Genomic DNA, 16141 nt, shown 5'->3' on the forward strand with positions numbered 1-16141 from the left:
ATGTATATGCACTTCTTTGGCAAGCTCTTCTTCTGAATGCTTTCCAATGGTAATGGTATACTTGATATCTAAATTATTGCAATCATAATTCATAATATTGTGTTAATTCGTCTTTCCGTGTTCACTATAATAAGAATTAAGATGGCAGAAATCACAGATCGATAAACACAACTATAAACCAAAGGGTCATCATACATAATGTATCTTGCAAACTTATTTTTGTTCTTGATAGCATAACGATAAAGAGAATAGAGTGTAGTATGGATGATGACGAAAATCAAAAAATAAGCCCATCTCTTTAATCAAAAATCAAATATGCAGTACCGTTGTGTAAACAGATATAACTCAAAAATCAGTATATTTGTCTCATCAATAGCCAAACACAGCAAGGTTAAGAGCGACCCTTGAATTCCTTGTAATTAATGTGTTTTACAAATCATTGCTTTTGTACTTATTCAATAAAACTGGATGACAGAAAATCCGGTTTTATGCATTTACCGTGAAAGCCAATGCTGCTACTAAAATTAGGTCTCACTTCTCAAAAGCACAGCAGCACTAAAAATCACAAAATAGAATCCATCAAAAACAATTTCAATCCATTAACAGAGGCCAAAAACTTATGGAGCAAAATAAGGACCTACTTTAAATGCTGCAAGAATGTTTACGTTGAAAGGTTACTCTCAACTCACTGTGTTCCATCCTGCAAGCCAGAAAAAAAAATGTTATTCAACTATTGCATGACAGTTTCAAAAGAACCCAATGATTCCTATCCACTTGGACTGCTTCTTTAAACGTGCTCAAAAGATAATTCAAACAGCTCACAAGAATGTCCAAGTAGACCAGTACATCATAAACAGTTCAATATGGTTCGGCACTTTATCAAAATCACCTACTGGGAGCACAATCAAGATGTACTGCAAGGTGAGAATGCAAGTAGTATTTTAAAAGAAAAACAAGTAATCCTAGATCATTAAATAAACAAGATGCAACAGATGTGGTTAGTTATGATAATTCATTCTTGGACCAAACAACTTGTGGACTTTGAATTCACTGCAACTGCAGTTCTTCATGCCTCTCATGATCAAATGATGCTTAGAAGAGGCTCCTAACATACTAGACATCACTAAAGCAAGTTAACCAAAAATAAATAATGCAAGCTTTCCAATAATTAAAAGATTTCATGCCTCTTTAGGTTCATGGCCAAAGCCCATTGCCAAAGCCATGCACAGAAAATAAAGAAACGACGGAATCCCTTGGACAATGTTCAGTTTTTAATAACAATTTGTTTGTTGTCAATTGACACCAATGTAAAAGAAAGTTACGATTATGAGAAGCCAAGCAAAGCACAATAACCATGAGCTTTAGTCCTTGACAGAGGGCAAAACCACTATTACTGGGAATAGCTTCTAATATTCATGAATATATGCTGTATTCATTAGGTGAATTACATTAATACGTAGATGGTGAACTGTAATTTAAGACAATTACCCATAAATCCCATTTCATCACCTGATGGATTTTCACTCCTTAAAGTTCAGGATAGTCAACACCAGTCTAAGATAAGCTACAAATTATGAAACAATTAAAATGAATGTATGAGGTGGAACACATTGGAGAGATTTTATGAGATGATAGATGCCAAAAGATTTATTGCCGATTAAGATATTTACATCTTTGGCCTCCATCATATCCTTGTGTTTCTGTTGTGTTTACTCTTGCTGACCGGCCCAGATGGATCTCTTTGAGGTCTCTCCTAACCGGTGACTGCACCAATAATGAACTTATAACAATTATGCTATGGGTATTACCTATAAAGTTATTTTAAAATAAGGTAGCTCAAAACAAATAAGCCAAGCTTTCCAGTAACTATATAATATCATGTATTTTCCAATTTGTGGTGAAGGCCATGCACAGAAAAAGAAGATGAAATACTATGGACAATGTTCAGTTTGTAGAACAAATTGCTTAAGAGTTTTGTTTGGTTCCCAAGAGAAGAGTTACAACCATGAGAAGCCAAGAAAAATATGATAACCAAAAGGTCTGCTCCTAATGGAGGATAAAAATACTACTGCTAGATGCATATTCTGATGGAATTTCATGGAAGTAGGGTGTACTTATTGGGGCACCGCATCAAAAAGTAAGTAGTGGATTGCATATCAATGATAATTATGACCTATTTTACCCCAAGTTTCCCAGACAGGGATGACCAGTGACGGGGTGTTGTGACGTTTTCACACATCGCCCCATTGCAAATGGGGACCCTTGCTTTTTTTGCTTTTTAGGGTTTGTTTTTAGGTCTTTTAGGGTTTTGTTAGTTGGCTTTTGCATTTTTGAGTGCTGTCAGGGAGATCAATAGGATAGCAGGTCCTGCTGGAGTGAAGTCCTGATCCTGAAATTTGGCTAAGTCTGGAATGTCCTGATCCTGAAATTTGACTAAGTCTGGAAACTGAAAAACCTCAAAAAACTAGATTTTGCAATATAACTCCTGGAGGTCTGAAACCACTCTCAAACATCCTGAAAGTATATATGGAATATAACTTAAAGTATAAGCTCTCTTAAACTTAAATGTTATATTCCATAAAAATTATCCTGATAGAGAGTTCGAAAAGTCAAATTTCGCTCCTGTCCTTCACTGAGGATCCAGAGCGAATTTCGCTCCTGTCCCTCTCCAAGGGTCCAAGGCGAATCGCTCATGTCCCTCACCAAGGGTCCAGAGCGAAAAAGCTTAGTGGAGTCATTCCTGACCTTGTTTGGACAAATTGAGGCATCAAAGGCATGAAGGAGGACGTAATCAACCCATTGAAGATAGTTTTGAACGTTAACAAGGCATAAATGAGCTCATAAAGGCCAGGGCGCTCCTGTCCCTCTCCAAGGGACCAGAGAGATTTTCCCTCAAGACAAGTTTTGGCAAAAGGAAGGCAAGTTTCGCATTTGAGGTGGGTGAAGGAAGACGCAATCGATCCATTGAAGATAATTTTCGAAGCTAGCAAAACACAAGTGAGCTTATAAATGCAAAATCGCTCTTGTCCCTCTCCCAGGGACCAGGGCGAAAAACACATTAGCTAACTTTTCTCTCCAAATTCGGACGAATCCAAGTCAAGACGCAAGGTCAAAATGATGTTTAAAAGTGCTTCAAGAGGGTACGAGATTGCAAAGACCAAGGACAAAAGATGAAATCGCTCCTGTCCCTCACCAAGGGACCAGGGCGAAAATGCTTTAAAGTGCACTCATTTCAAAGATCGAATAAATTGAACTCGAAATTCTAAGTAAAAATGCCATCTTGGACGTCAAAAATGAGGTCTTGGACGTAAAAAACAAGAAGTGTGAGGTCCAAAAGGTATAGGCGCTCCTGTCCCTCTCCAAGGGACCAGAGCGATCTTGTTGATATCTATTATTTTCCCATACTTGGGCGCCAATATCCTTCAAATTGCATTAAATGCCAAATTCCATAAAACCTTGAAATATTTTGAAATTAAATTGACATTTAATGATGGCGCATGGCATTTAATAATTAATTTTGAGCCTTAAAATCGAAATGTTTAATTACAAAGGCATTTGAAATTAATTATTATTAATTTAAAATCAAACGAAAGAGCGCTTGGGGTATTATTTTAATATTATTTATAAAGTCGGCCTCTTCTTTTATTTAATTTTTATTTATTTTTGGCTTATTTTCAAAGTCGGCCTATGGGAAAATAAAATGGTGAGCGCTCTATATATTTGAGGTGTGTTTTTCATTATTCAAATCATCCACTCATTGTTTCAAGTGCGATTTGGAGGAGCAAGGAAGGAGGTGCGAAATCTAGCTTGTGTGGAGCGAATTTATACCAAGTGTGGAGACTAAGGAAGGCGAAATTCATCTTGAAGGCCATTGGAGAGGCGTATTTTTTGCTAGTTTGGCAGATAATTTCCAGATTTTTGAAGACATTTGAAGGCGAATTTCCAGATCTTGAAGAGGCTAGTGGAAGATGGAGTTCTTTTCCAAGCTAAAGGGGGCGCATTTTGCTAAAGGGAGTCTTGATCTACATTTTGCCTAGCGAATTCTCCTATTTTTGCATCTTTTTTTAGAATTAATTCCCAAGTGAAGGTATGGCGTAATCACCTTGGCATCATTTTTGAAGATTTAAATTTTGCTTTGAAAATCCTAAATTAGGAAATGATAACTCAAGATTTATCATGAGGTTTCCTAAATTAAAATCTTGAATCTTCCTTTTAAAGTTTAATTTTTAGATTTCAAAACATGTTACTAATTTTGAAATGTTGTGTAGGTATCAAGATGGCGACTCCCAAACTCGAAGGATCTACAAGTCGGAAGGCTCTCATCAAGGAAAATCAAGCCAGATCAAGGACGGTCTCCTCCAGGACGATCAAGCAAGGACAAGGGCGACCTCCTCCAGTCTAGCATTGACAAGGACGACCTTCTTCAATCCAGCATCATCAAGATAAGGGCGACCTCTTCCAATCCAGCATTCCAAGGCGAGGTACATCATCATCCTGCAAATCAAGGACACAAGAAGTTAGAACAAGGGTTCGTTGAAGAAGCAGATAGTTCCAAATGAATTAATTAAAGCTAGCTTCTCAACAACATCAAGTTGAATATCTACCAAGTTACAAGTGTCAGACAAGGTGGCATCCCAGTCATCGCTCATCCAGTCGGATTGTTCCACCTCCGCATGTCCAGATTCAATGTACCTAACTCATGGAAGGTGGCACAAACTCCGATGTACCTACCCCAGCTATCCATTGGTGGAATTTTCTAGAGAGGACATGTGTCCAAGCAATACAATTTTATCATTGGTCAACCATTAAATGTTATGTAATGGTTGTAACAAACCCTAATTAGGGTTTTCATTGTTGAATCTTGGCCGTTGATCTCGAATTGATCTAAGCCATCGAATTGTATTGAGGGCACTATATAAGCCCTGGCATTTCATTTTGTAAAGGTAATTAGAAGGATAGTTAGAATAGTTAGAATATAGTTGGAAGCAGTTAAAATATAGTTGATAGAATAGCAATTAGAGTAGAGTAGAGAGAGAAGGCAAAGATTGTTGCCAAGATGTTGTTGTAAAAGACTTGTAACTTCATTGAAGAAATGGTGAAATTTATGGGTCGATTCGACAATTTGCATGGTCTTTATACTTCTCATATTTGATTTCATGTTATTAGATGAGTGGAAGAAATGTGCTTGATTGATGGTGGAATTCGTACATCCATACTACTAGCAGTTTGTTGATTGCAGACTTGCCTTGCGTAGTCAACTGGAATCGTTTAGCTTAAGCTTAACTTCAATTGTTGCTTCTTCATTGATATGCATCAGCTTGATGGTGTCTATGCCTGCAGTGATGATTTGAACATCATAAAGCTTTCCTTCGAAGATCGCACTAGCCTTGTGGAGATGGTCCAGCGATGTCAAAACAAGACTTAGTTAGAATTTCATCAAAGATCATTCATTGCTCTTACATTCTTAGTGTTAGGATTAGATCTTTTCCTCGCCCTCATCTTTTTTCCTTTTTTCAAGTCAAAGCTAGTGAAATCCTGTGTTCCAGCAATATTCAAAGCAAATCAGAAGTTCAATCGTCAAGTGTAAGTCCCCTTGTGATTCCAGCAAATCACATCATACCACAGAGAGCTTATCCACACGTAGAGACCCTACATACAAGAACCTTGGAGTCATCCTGATTGATCCTTTTTCGCGATATCTTCAGCAATCAGAGGCTTTACTCAAGAGAGAATAAGGTACCTTTAGGTATTTTATTTTGTGTTTGATAGTGTACAAAATACACGTCAACACGGGGATGCATTTCAAAGTCCCCAATTTTTGGGGGCATTTTTGGGGACAGCTATATTAAAAAATACAGAAATTTTAAAATATATGGAGAAATATTAAATATGCATATGATAACATTGATAAAGCATTCACATATACATAATAGAACCTTAATACATAACGTTTGTGTTAAATTGAGCATTCACATGAGAATCAAAGTCAAACAAATTAGGAAATGTCAACTTAATTCAAATTACTTTCATAATTCAATAAATCATTTGAAATATCCATATGTAAAAACTAGCATGCAAGTTACAAAGTTACAACAAAATGCTCAAAGGCTACAAATTTAACATTCAATTACAATATGAAAACACAAAAAAGAAACCACACTGTTGCTCCTTAAATCTCTGCTTAAAAAAATTGCTCTTCCTCCAAATCTTGTTGCTTCTTTTTCCACAAACAAAACATGCAAATTAAATGAAATGAAGCTATTTTGTTGGACATTGCTGCTGTTAGGATATGTTGTTGTCATTGATGTCAACATACTCCTGTGATTTATTGCTCCGATGCTTGCAAATTGGTTTATTGGGATTGTGGTCTGGTGTATGGAGTATTTATAATATCACTATATTCTTCTGTATTGGTTTTGGTGATCTGGCAAGCTTAATTGATCATATCATATGATCCGGTTTTGCAGTTTGTTTTTCTAATCAGTGCCTTGCAGAGTTCAGTATGTCCTCCGGTACATTCCGATGTGATAAGATCTTGAGCTAAGTCTTTGGGAGACTGTTTGGGATGGTCTTGTGTATCTTCATGTCAGACGGTTCCTGATTTGGTGCTCAGCAAGTTATCTTTCTTCATGACAGTTGTTGATGTTTGAGTGTTCTTGAGTTTCAGACGTTGACGGATGAAGATTTGATAAGTGGTGTTGGTGAAGCTGTTACTGATGGTTCTAACGTTCTTGCTAGTGTTTCCTACTTGTGTCCTATTTGCTTTGATGACCCACATTGATCGTTGTGCGAATTGTTGGTGATTTTGATGGACCGGTGATGTTCTTCGTGTTATGCGGTTTTCTTGGTGGTGTAGCATGTTGCGGTTGATCTTGGCGTGATTTCCGGTGGTGTTGCGTATTTGGTGATTTGAATTAGGTCCATGCTATGTCATGTATATCATTATAGTGGTCTAGTGGTCAATCTTTGTATCGTGTGATGTAATTTTGTAATTGTGAGTTGAGGGTTTAGCTGACCTTGTCGTCAAGGTTGATGAATTGTATAAATATGGTATTGTCATGTAATTTTGGTATCGAGGTTGTGTCTGCATTATCTGAGAGTGGTGTATGTGCGAACAAGTGATTCATCCTTCGACATTGTGATTGAACAAAAATTGGTGTTGCAGAGCAAACAATTGTGCTTAACCGGAACTATCATCAAGCATTTAGAGATGCTATTATTGCAGTTCATTTCTTCCGGATTGTAGTCTGAATCTTATTTTAAGTCAGTGAAACTTCCCTGAGGGTTGTAGCATTCCGGGTCATTATCTTTTGAGCATTGAGCTCTAAGCAGTGTGCCAGAATGCATGTGCATTCCCCATTGTAATATTTACACATACTACTACAGAGTATCATCTTATTGTGGGTAGGTTCCCACTGTGGTTTTTCTCTTAACCGGGTTTTCCATGTCAAAATCTTAGTGTTATGCGTTGTGCTATCAATTTGTTTATCTTTGTTATTGCTGCAGTTTATCAAATCTGTATTTGAGGTTAAGTTTGTAGATCCGGTGAAAACCGATTAACCCCCCACCCCCCTCTCAGTTTTCCTTCATAGTTGCTGCCAACAATTGGTATCAGAGCTAGATCCCCCAAAAGAAGCTTATTCGCTTAAGGAGATCTGGATGGCAACTAGAACTGGAGGTGTTATCTTTAAGGAGAGCCCAAGATTTGATGGAAGTAACTATGCTATATGGAAAAACCGGATGGAAGTGCACTTGAGATGTCTTGGAGAAGATTACTGGAAGATTACAAAAAATGCATATTTTGCTCCTCCGAATGGACCGGTTACTGCTGATGAGATCAAGGAAGTTGAACATAACATTAGAGTGAAGGAAGCATTGTTGAGTGTCCTGACTGATTCAGAGATGACAAATGTAATTGGACTTCAGACCACACATGCGATCTGGGAGAAGGTTGAAACCCTGTATGAAGGAGATAAACAAGTGAAAGTTGCTAAGTTGCAGAGTTTGAAAAAAAAATATGAGATGCTGAAGATGGGAGAAGATGAGAATATAAATAACTTTATGGCTAAGGTGAATGATCTCGTCCTAGGTATCAGATGTGCCGGTGGAACCCTTGAAGAAGATGAAATTGTTGCTAAGGTGCTGAGATCTTTGCCTCTTGCTTATAAACATAAGGTAGCTACTATTGATGAGATCCGGAGTGTGACTACAGTAACAAGATATGTTGGTTGGAAAGATTGCTGCATTTGAGCTTAGTGAATTTAGTGAATCATATGGAAAGTCTGAGACAGCATTTAGAGCATTTGTATCTGGAAAACAGAAGTATGATCCTAAAGAATGCAGAATATCCAGATATGAAAGAGAAAGGAGAGAGATGGAAGAGCAAGAAAGAGAACTGGATGAGCTTGAAGCATTGATTGTCCCGAGATTGCCTAAGGGAGCTGGTAAGTATGATGGAAAATTGCCCTTGAAATGTTTCTCTTGCAATAAGGTAGGACATTTTGCTTCTAGGTGCCCGGAGAGAATGGCTAAGTATGATAGGCATGATAAATTTGACAAGCATGATAGAAATGATAGATATGAGAAGCATGAGAAGTATGATAAGCCTACAAATCTAACCAGAAGTATAAGCATCAGAAGAACTGCTATTATGTTGTTGATAAAGGTGTTACAGATGAAGAATCAGAAGGAGATGAAGTTGTGTTTCTTGCCATTAAAGAAGATGGATCGGTACCTGTTGATTCCACTAGCTGCACTATTGAAGAGAAACCTTTAGCTGCTAAAGTTGAGGAAAAAGATGAATGGGTGATCGATAGCGGTTGTTCATATCATATGACCGGTGATAAAAGCAAATTTGTGAGTATGGAAAGGTATGATGGTGGAATAGTGATTGTTGGAGATGACAAAGCCTATGTGATCCGTGGTAGAGGTTATATTTCCTTTGATGGTAAGCATAATACTGATGATGTTTTGTATGTTGAAGGTTTGAAGCATAATCTTTTAAGTGTTGGACAAATGGTTGACAAAGGTTATGATTTACAATTCAAGAATGGTAAATGCAAGATCCTAAATGCCTCTGGTATAGAGATTGCATCTGGAACTACGACTGAAGGTAATATTTTTCATTTGAATGCTGGTGAGAAAAGTTGCTTGATTGCTCAGATTGATAAAAATTGGTTGTGGCATAGGAGAATGTGTCATGTTAATTTTGATTCAATGATTAAGATTAGTTCTACACAAGCTGTTAGAGATCTGCCTAAGATTGTTAAGCCTGCTAATCCGGTATGCAAGGAATGTCAATGGGGTAAGCAAACAAGAATTTCTTTCAAGAGCAAGTAGTATACATCTGATGGATTGCTAGATCTTGTGCATACTCACCTATGTGGACCTACAGATGTTAGAAGTGTGCAGGGAGACAAATATTTTATGTTGCTAATTGATGATTATTCCAAGATGATGTGGGTTGTCGTTTTTAAAGAGAAATTTGAAGCATTAGACAAATTCAAGATATTCAAAGCAAAGGTTGAGACTGAATCGGGATTGAAGATGAAGTGTCTGAGATCTGGCAGGGGAGGAGAATTTTGTTATGGTGAATTTGATTCATTCTGTGAGAAGCATGGGATTAGAAGACAATTATCTGCTCCTAGAACCCCTCAGCAGAATGGAGTTGTTGAAAGGAAGAACAGGACTATCTTGGATGCTACAAAGACTATGTTGATTGAAGGGAATGTTCCGAAGATCTATTGAAGAGAAGCTATTAGCACTGTTGTTTACACATTCAACTGAGTTCATATTAAAGGTGATACCGGTAAGACTCCTTATGAGTTATGGTTTGGTCATGTTCCTACTATGAGATATTTCAAAATATTTGGTAGCAAATGTTATACCAAGAGAGATGACGACATAGGAAAGTTTGATGCAATAAGTGATGAAGGAATTTTCTTGGGATATTCTATAAAGAGCAAAGCCTACTGATGCTACAATAAGAGACTGAGAAAGATAGTGGAAAGTGCAAATGTGAAAGTGGATGAGAACCTTCGAAAAGAAATCAAAGCTTGCGGATATGATGATGGTCAGCACATTGTTCTGAATCCTATTCTGATTGAAGAATTGAAGCAGAACGATCCAGTAGAGACAGTTAATCTGGATGTTGTTGCTGCCAATGGAGAGGTGTAGGAACTTGAAAATCAAAATAATCAGAAGACTCCGAGGTATGTGTTGTGACCTTTTTCACACATCGCCCCATTGCAAATGGGGACCCTCTCTTTTCCTGTTTTCTAGGATTTTGTTAGTGGATTGTGACCTTTTGCTGCAGTTTCACCAAGCCTTGTCCAGTTCAGAGCATTTCAGGCCCTGACAATTGAAAGTTAATTTTTTGCAAGTTATGTGATTCCAAAGTGTGAACGCCACCAGAGTGCTTAGAGAGGCCAAAGGACGAAGATCGCAATTGATTTGGATGAATTTGGACAACTTTCTATTTTTAGAAAGTTTGCTTTTTTGCTTTTTCCTATTTTTTAGGAAATTTCGTTTTTGGCATTTTTAGCCCGATCCCCGGTATGGCTATTTTTGGAAAGTTTTTCCTATTTTTTAGGGATGTCTGCTTTTTGCTTTTTCGGGATGCAAACCTAGGCTTAGAGAGGCCAAAGGACGAAGATCGCAATTGATTTGGACGAATTTGGACAACTTTCTATTTTTAGAGAGTTTGCTTTTTTGCTTTTTCCTATTTTTTAGGAAATTTCGTTTTTGGCATTTTTAGCCCGATCCCCGATATGGCTATTTTTAGTAAGTTTTTCCTATTTTTTAGGGATGTCTGCTTTTTGCTTTTTCGGGATGCAAACCTAGGGTTTACACTTGCACCACTAACCAGCTTCGACCAGAATTCGAAAATTCCAAGTTTTGACCTAAAAACGTTGAATCCCTAGATTTTAGGCTTTTTGCTTTTTCGGGATGCAAACCTAGGGTTTACACTTGCACCACTGACCAGCTTCGACCGAAATTTGAAAATTCCAAGTTTTGACCTAAAAAAGCTGAATCCCTAGATTTTAGGCTTTTTGCTTTTTCCGGGATGCAAACCTAGGGTTTACACTTGCACCATCGACCAGCTCCGACCAGATCTCGAAAATTCCAAGTTTTGACCTAAAAAGCTAAAATTCCTAGATTTTAGGCTTTTTGCTTTTTCAAATGATCCACCTAAGCACGGATTTCAAATTTCAAGTTAATCCGATTAAATTAGATTAAACTGTGAAATTTTGAAATTTCTTTGAAAATTCTTCTAAGTCTGGCTAACAAAGGTTTTGAAGTGTTTCTGCAGGTTCAAACCCCATCACGAAGGATGAAGAGGTCATGTGGGTGCTGAGGTTAAAGTTCGCCATGCTAATGGAGGTCATGTGGGCGCCTTGCCTAAAGTCCGCCATGAGTTTGGAGGTCACATGGGTGCCCACTCCAAAGTCCGCCCCACCTAAGGAGACCATTGAGGAGCAAAGGTCAAAGTTCGCCCCACCTTAGGAGATCATGTGGGTGCAAGGCTTGAAATCCGCCCAAGGCATAAGAGGGGCCATGAAGGAGGCAACTTCAAAGTCCGCCCAGCCATGAAGAGGCCAAGCTAAAAGTCCGCCCAAGGTTGAAGAGGCTATGTGGGGGCTAAGGTTGAAGTCCGCCCAAGGTTGAAGAGGCTATGTGGGGGCTAAGGTAAAGTCCGCCCAAGGTTGAGAAGCACTAGAAGTCTGCCCAAGATGGAGAAGACACCAAAGTCCGCCATAGTCATGTGGAAACCTTGCTAGAAGTCCGCCCAAGGCTGAAGAGGCTATGTGGGGGCTAAGGTAAAGTCCGCCCAAGGTTGGAGAGGTCACATGGGTGCTAAGGCTTGAAGTCCGCCCATGGCATAAGAGGGGCCATGAAGGAGGCCAAGGTAAAGTCCGCCCATAGGCTAGGAGGGTCCATGGGTGTCATAGCCAAAGTCCGCCAAGATGATGGAGACCTTGAAGGTGCCTACTACAAAGTCCGCCATATGATGGAGACCTTGAAGGTGCCTACTACAAAGTCTGCCAAGGTAAAGGAGGCCATGGAGGAGTCAACATCAAAGTCCGCCCCAATGCCTTAGTCAAATTTTCACGTTAAGAGAGGCCATGAAGGAGTTCTAGCCAAAGTCCGCCATACCTTGGAGAGGTTGGCAAAGTTCGCCAAAATTTGAAAAGATGGAGATAAATTCGAAAAAATCAACCTACACATGGAAGGTCAAACAAAGTCAACATGATGTCACAAAATCCACAGAGATTTCAAAATTAAATCCAAAATGAAGAAATATCTAAATAAAAAAAAAAAAAATCCTCAAAATAAATCCAAAATGGAAATTTTTTTGAGGGAATATTAAAAATTTATTAAGATATTAATTCAAAATGGAAAGTTTTTTTTGAAAGGGAATATTGGAGGATTAATGAATATCTTCAAACTTAAATCAAAATGAAAAGTTTTTTTTTTGAATTAGAAGTATGAGTTGGATGATTTTAGGGGTTTTTCTTAAAACTTGTCTACAAATACTTCATTGTCAAATTCATTATTACAACAAGAAGTTCAAAATTACTAAGGAGAGCTTAGTAAAGTATGTCAGTTTGAAGATCATCTGGAGGAAATTCTAGATATTGCTGGAAGTCGGATAATATTTTGGCAGAAGGCTTACAGATTTCTGGAGAAAGGCATCTTTTCTGAATTTTCTCAATATTTTGGAGAAAAGTCTAGCCAAGTCAGAGGTAAAATTAAAATTGTGAATTTTCTGAATATTTTTCTAGAATTTAATAAATGATTTTGGAGAAAGAAAATTCAATTTTTTTGGCTAAGTATGAAAATTTTTGAAAGTTTTAAACACTTGATGGTGACTTCAACCTGCATCAAGGCCGAGGGTCTGGAGGTGAAAATTCAATTTTTTTGGCTAAAAATGAAAATTTTCGAAAGTTTTAAACACTTGATGGTGACTTCAACCAGCTTCAAGGCCGAGGGTCTGGAGGTGAAAATTCAATTTTTTTGGCTAAGTATGAAAATTTTCGAAAGTTTTAACACTTGATGGTGACTTCAACCAGCTTCAAGGCTAAGGGTCTGGAGGTGAAAATTCAACTTTTGTGGCTAAGTAATGAGAGTGAAAAAATGAAAATTTTCCAACACTTAGCCATTTTGCGACCCCGTTATTTTTTTTCGAAATTCTGCAGAATTTTTTCTAACTTAAAGTTTTTATCATTCATCTGCAGGTCTTGAGCACCATGAAGTTCCAGGTAGATAAAGATGCTCCTCCAGAGTCAAGGATGACTTCCAAGTGGAAGAACATCAGCGACACCAACCTCGGACACATCAATCTGAGGGAGTTTAAGAAGCGAATGTTTGGTCTGGACAACCTTGTGCCTACCACCATTGCGTGGAAAATGATGAAGAGTGGTATCGTGCACGTTGTCGGCTTCCTCCCCACCATGCAGTGCAATGAACTAGTAGTTGAATGTGCCAAACACTACAACCCCATCAGTAAGGATATTGTTGCACCTGATGGAAGAGTGTTGGCGAATGTTAGCAATGAGGCCATCAGAGAGGCCTTCAGGATCCCTAAGTACCACAACACAGTATATATGACCAAGGATGAAGCTAACAGTCTGTACCATGATCACCTGGAAGAATATGATGCCATAGTTAATCATTCCTGGTTAGACAAGTCGAGGAAGGGCGCCTCTAAACTCCAGAGAAAGAGCCTAGTACGAGCATACTTCAAGGAGGACATTGGGGACTGTTGTGACCATTTCACACATCGCCCCATTAAAATGGGGACGCCCTCTTTTTTGCTTTTATTTTGCCTGTTCTTCTCTCTGCTTTAGGGTTTTGAATTAAATGAGTGAGTCGTCTGGATTAGGGTTAAGCCTTAGGGTTTCCTTTGATATCTTCAAGCCAAAGTCCAGTCCAATTTTGACAGATTATTAAGCACCCTCGCATTGATTGCAATTTTGAAATAAGATGAGCCTGCCAGGAAGTCAAGATTGTCTCAGGATGGGTCCAGTTATGATTTTGAGGGCACATTCAAGTTAGGTTTAAAGGGGTTAGCATTTCAATGATTAAATTTTGCAATTTTGTCCAGGTGAATTTTGACCAAATTTTGGAAAGTTTACTAACTTGCCCCTGGCCTTGGAAATGGCCTAATTTTGCCTTGTCAAGTGATTGAAGACCAAAAATGTGGATATTTTAGCCTATAGAGGTGAAAACGCCCCTGTCCCTCACCCAGGGACCAGGGCGAAAGTGATATTTTAGTGCAAATTGGTTATTGACTTGCTTAATTTGTTTTGTGCAGGATCGCCAGGGGATATGGTCGAACACGAATTGAAAATTTTGAAGATTTCGAAGACTCAAAAAACGATGAATTTTGAAGATTCAAGACAAGTTCGCTCCTATCCCTCACCCAGGGACCTGAGCGATTTTCCTCAAAACACATCTCCTTGGACGTTTTTGGGATTTTGACTCTTGGTCATAGCTTGCAAAATGATGATATCTTCCCCAGCAAAGAGAATTGAGATGAAAATTATGAAGATTTGACCCTAAGGACCAAAATCGCTCCTGTCCTTCACTGAAGGACCGAAGCTTGTTTTTCAAAGTTGCATCGTCCTTGCAGGGCCAAGACTTTTTTTTTATTGGAAGAGGTCAAGGAGGGCACGTTTTGTCCATGGAATATAATTTGAGCGATCAACTAACAAGGAAATATGCTAAAATGACAAGGATCGCTCCTGTCCCTCACTGAAGGACCGGAGCTTGAAATCCAAACTTACGTTGTCCACACAAGATTTAAGTGATTTTGCGATTTAAGAAGGTCAGGAGAAGAATGCTTTGTTCATTGAATATAACTTGAGCCGTCTACGGTGTTGAAAATCAACCCAAATTGACTAAGGCGCTCCTGTCCTTGACCAAGGGACCAAAGCGAATATCAAAGGTAGCTCCTATCCCTCTCCTAGGGACCAAAGCGATTTTCCCTCAAGACATGTTTTTGGCCAAAGTAAAGCGAATTTCAAGATTGATATGAAGGAAAGAGGGTATAGTCACTCCGTTGAAGATAATTTTGAAGGTTGCAAAACGCAAAGTGAGCCCATAATGGCCAAGGCGCTCCTGTCCCTCTTCAAGGGACCAGAGCGATTTCCTCATAAGGCAAATTTCCCGCAAAGTTAGAACGAATTCTATGTTGAAGATGAGTGAAAGAGGGCACAATCAACCCGTTGGAGACAATTTTGAAAGTTGGCGGAACACCAAAGCTTATAAATGCAAAATCGCTCCTGTCCCTCACCAAGGGACCAGAGCAAAATATTCAAGAGTGCCTAATTCTAAGATGCCGTTTTCGTTTCAAGCATTCAAGATGGAGTAAGCAATGACATTTTATGCCTTGAAGACAATTTGATATCAATATGATTGAGGATTTGCGCCATGGACTAAAGTTCGCTCCTATCCTTCACTGGAGGACCAGGGCGATTTCTATTAAACTAGTCATTTCCTTCCAAAACCATATCAAGGCGAAGTCATGCAAGGTCCAAAATGTCTTTAGGAGGACGATGGATAAGGAGTTAACGTCAAAAGTCGACAATTTTAAGCTCAAGTATAAAATTCGCTCCTGTCCTTCACTGGAGGACCAGGGCGATAATCTTTGGAGGAGCTCATTTTGTCTTGGAAGGCAAGTTAAACATGCATAGAACAAACAAGGGTGATCCTTGCCTACCTCGCAAATTGACTTGGCAATTAAAAAGACAAGGATCAAGGACAAAAGGACAAAATCGCTCCTGTCCCTCACCAAGGGACCAGGGCGAAAAGCACACTAGCCAACCTTCCTCTCCAAATTCGGACGAATCCAAGTCAAGACGCAAGGTCAAAGTGATGTTTAAAAGGTTTCACGGAGGAATGAAGTGACAAAGGCCATCAAGTTGATAAAAATGGCTGGGGCGCTCCTGTCCTTCACTCAAGGACCAGGGCGAAAATGCTTTAAAATACACTCATTTCAAAGATTGGATAAATTGAACTCGAAATTCTAAGTAAAAATGCCATCTTGGACGTCAGAAATGAGGTCTTGGACGTAAAAAACAAGAAGTGTGAGGTCCAAAGGGTATAGGCGCTCCTGTCCCTCTCCAAGGGACCAGAG

At 38.8% G+C, this 16141-nt stretch overlaps 1 protein-coding gene across 3 annotated transcripts in view; it reads right to left on the minus strand.

The window, feature by feature from the left end:
* Positions 1–273: 273 nt before the first annotated feature.
* The window catches only part of LOC131045097 (MICOS complex subunit MIC10), an 84959-nt gene continuing 69091 nt past the window's right edge, over positions 274–16141 (minus strand). Inside the window, exons 3-4 of one of the 3 annotated variants that reach the window (XM_057978626.2) lie at positions 666–700; positions 274–555 (exon numbers count right to left, since the gene is read on the minus strand). In XM_057978626.2, coding sequence (XP_057834609.1) covers positions 686–700 — 15 coding nt within the window. In that variant the 3' untranslated portion in view covers positions 274–555; positions 666–685. Of the gene's footprint in view, positions 701–16141 lie in introns of all 3 variants that reach the window. The other 2 variants (XM_057978625.2, XM_057978623.2) reach the window with 2 other exon arrangements.

This window comes from Cryptomeria japonica, chromosome 3, assembly GCF_030272615.1.
Source record: "Cryptomeria japonica chromosome 3, Sugi_1.0, whole genome shotgun sequence".
In the NCBI taxonomy this organism is placed as follows: Eukaryota; Viridiplantae; Streptophyta; class Pinopsida; order Cupressales; family Cupressaceae; genus Cryptomeria; species Cryptomeria japonica.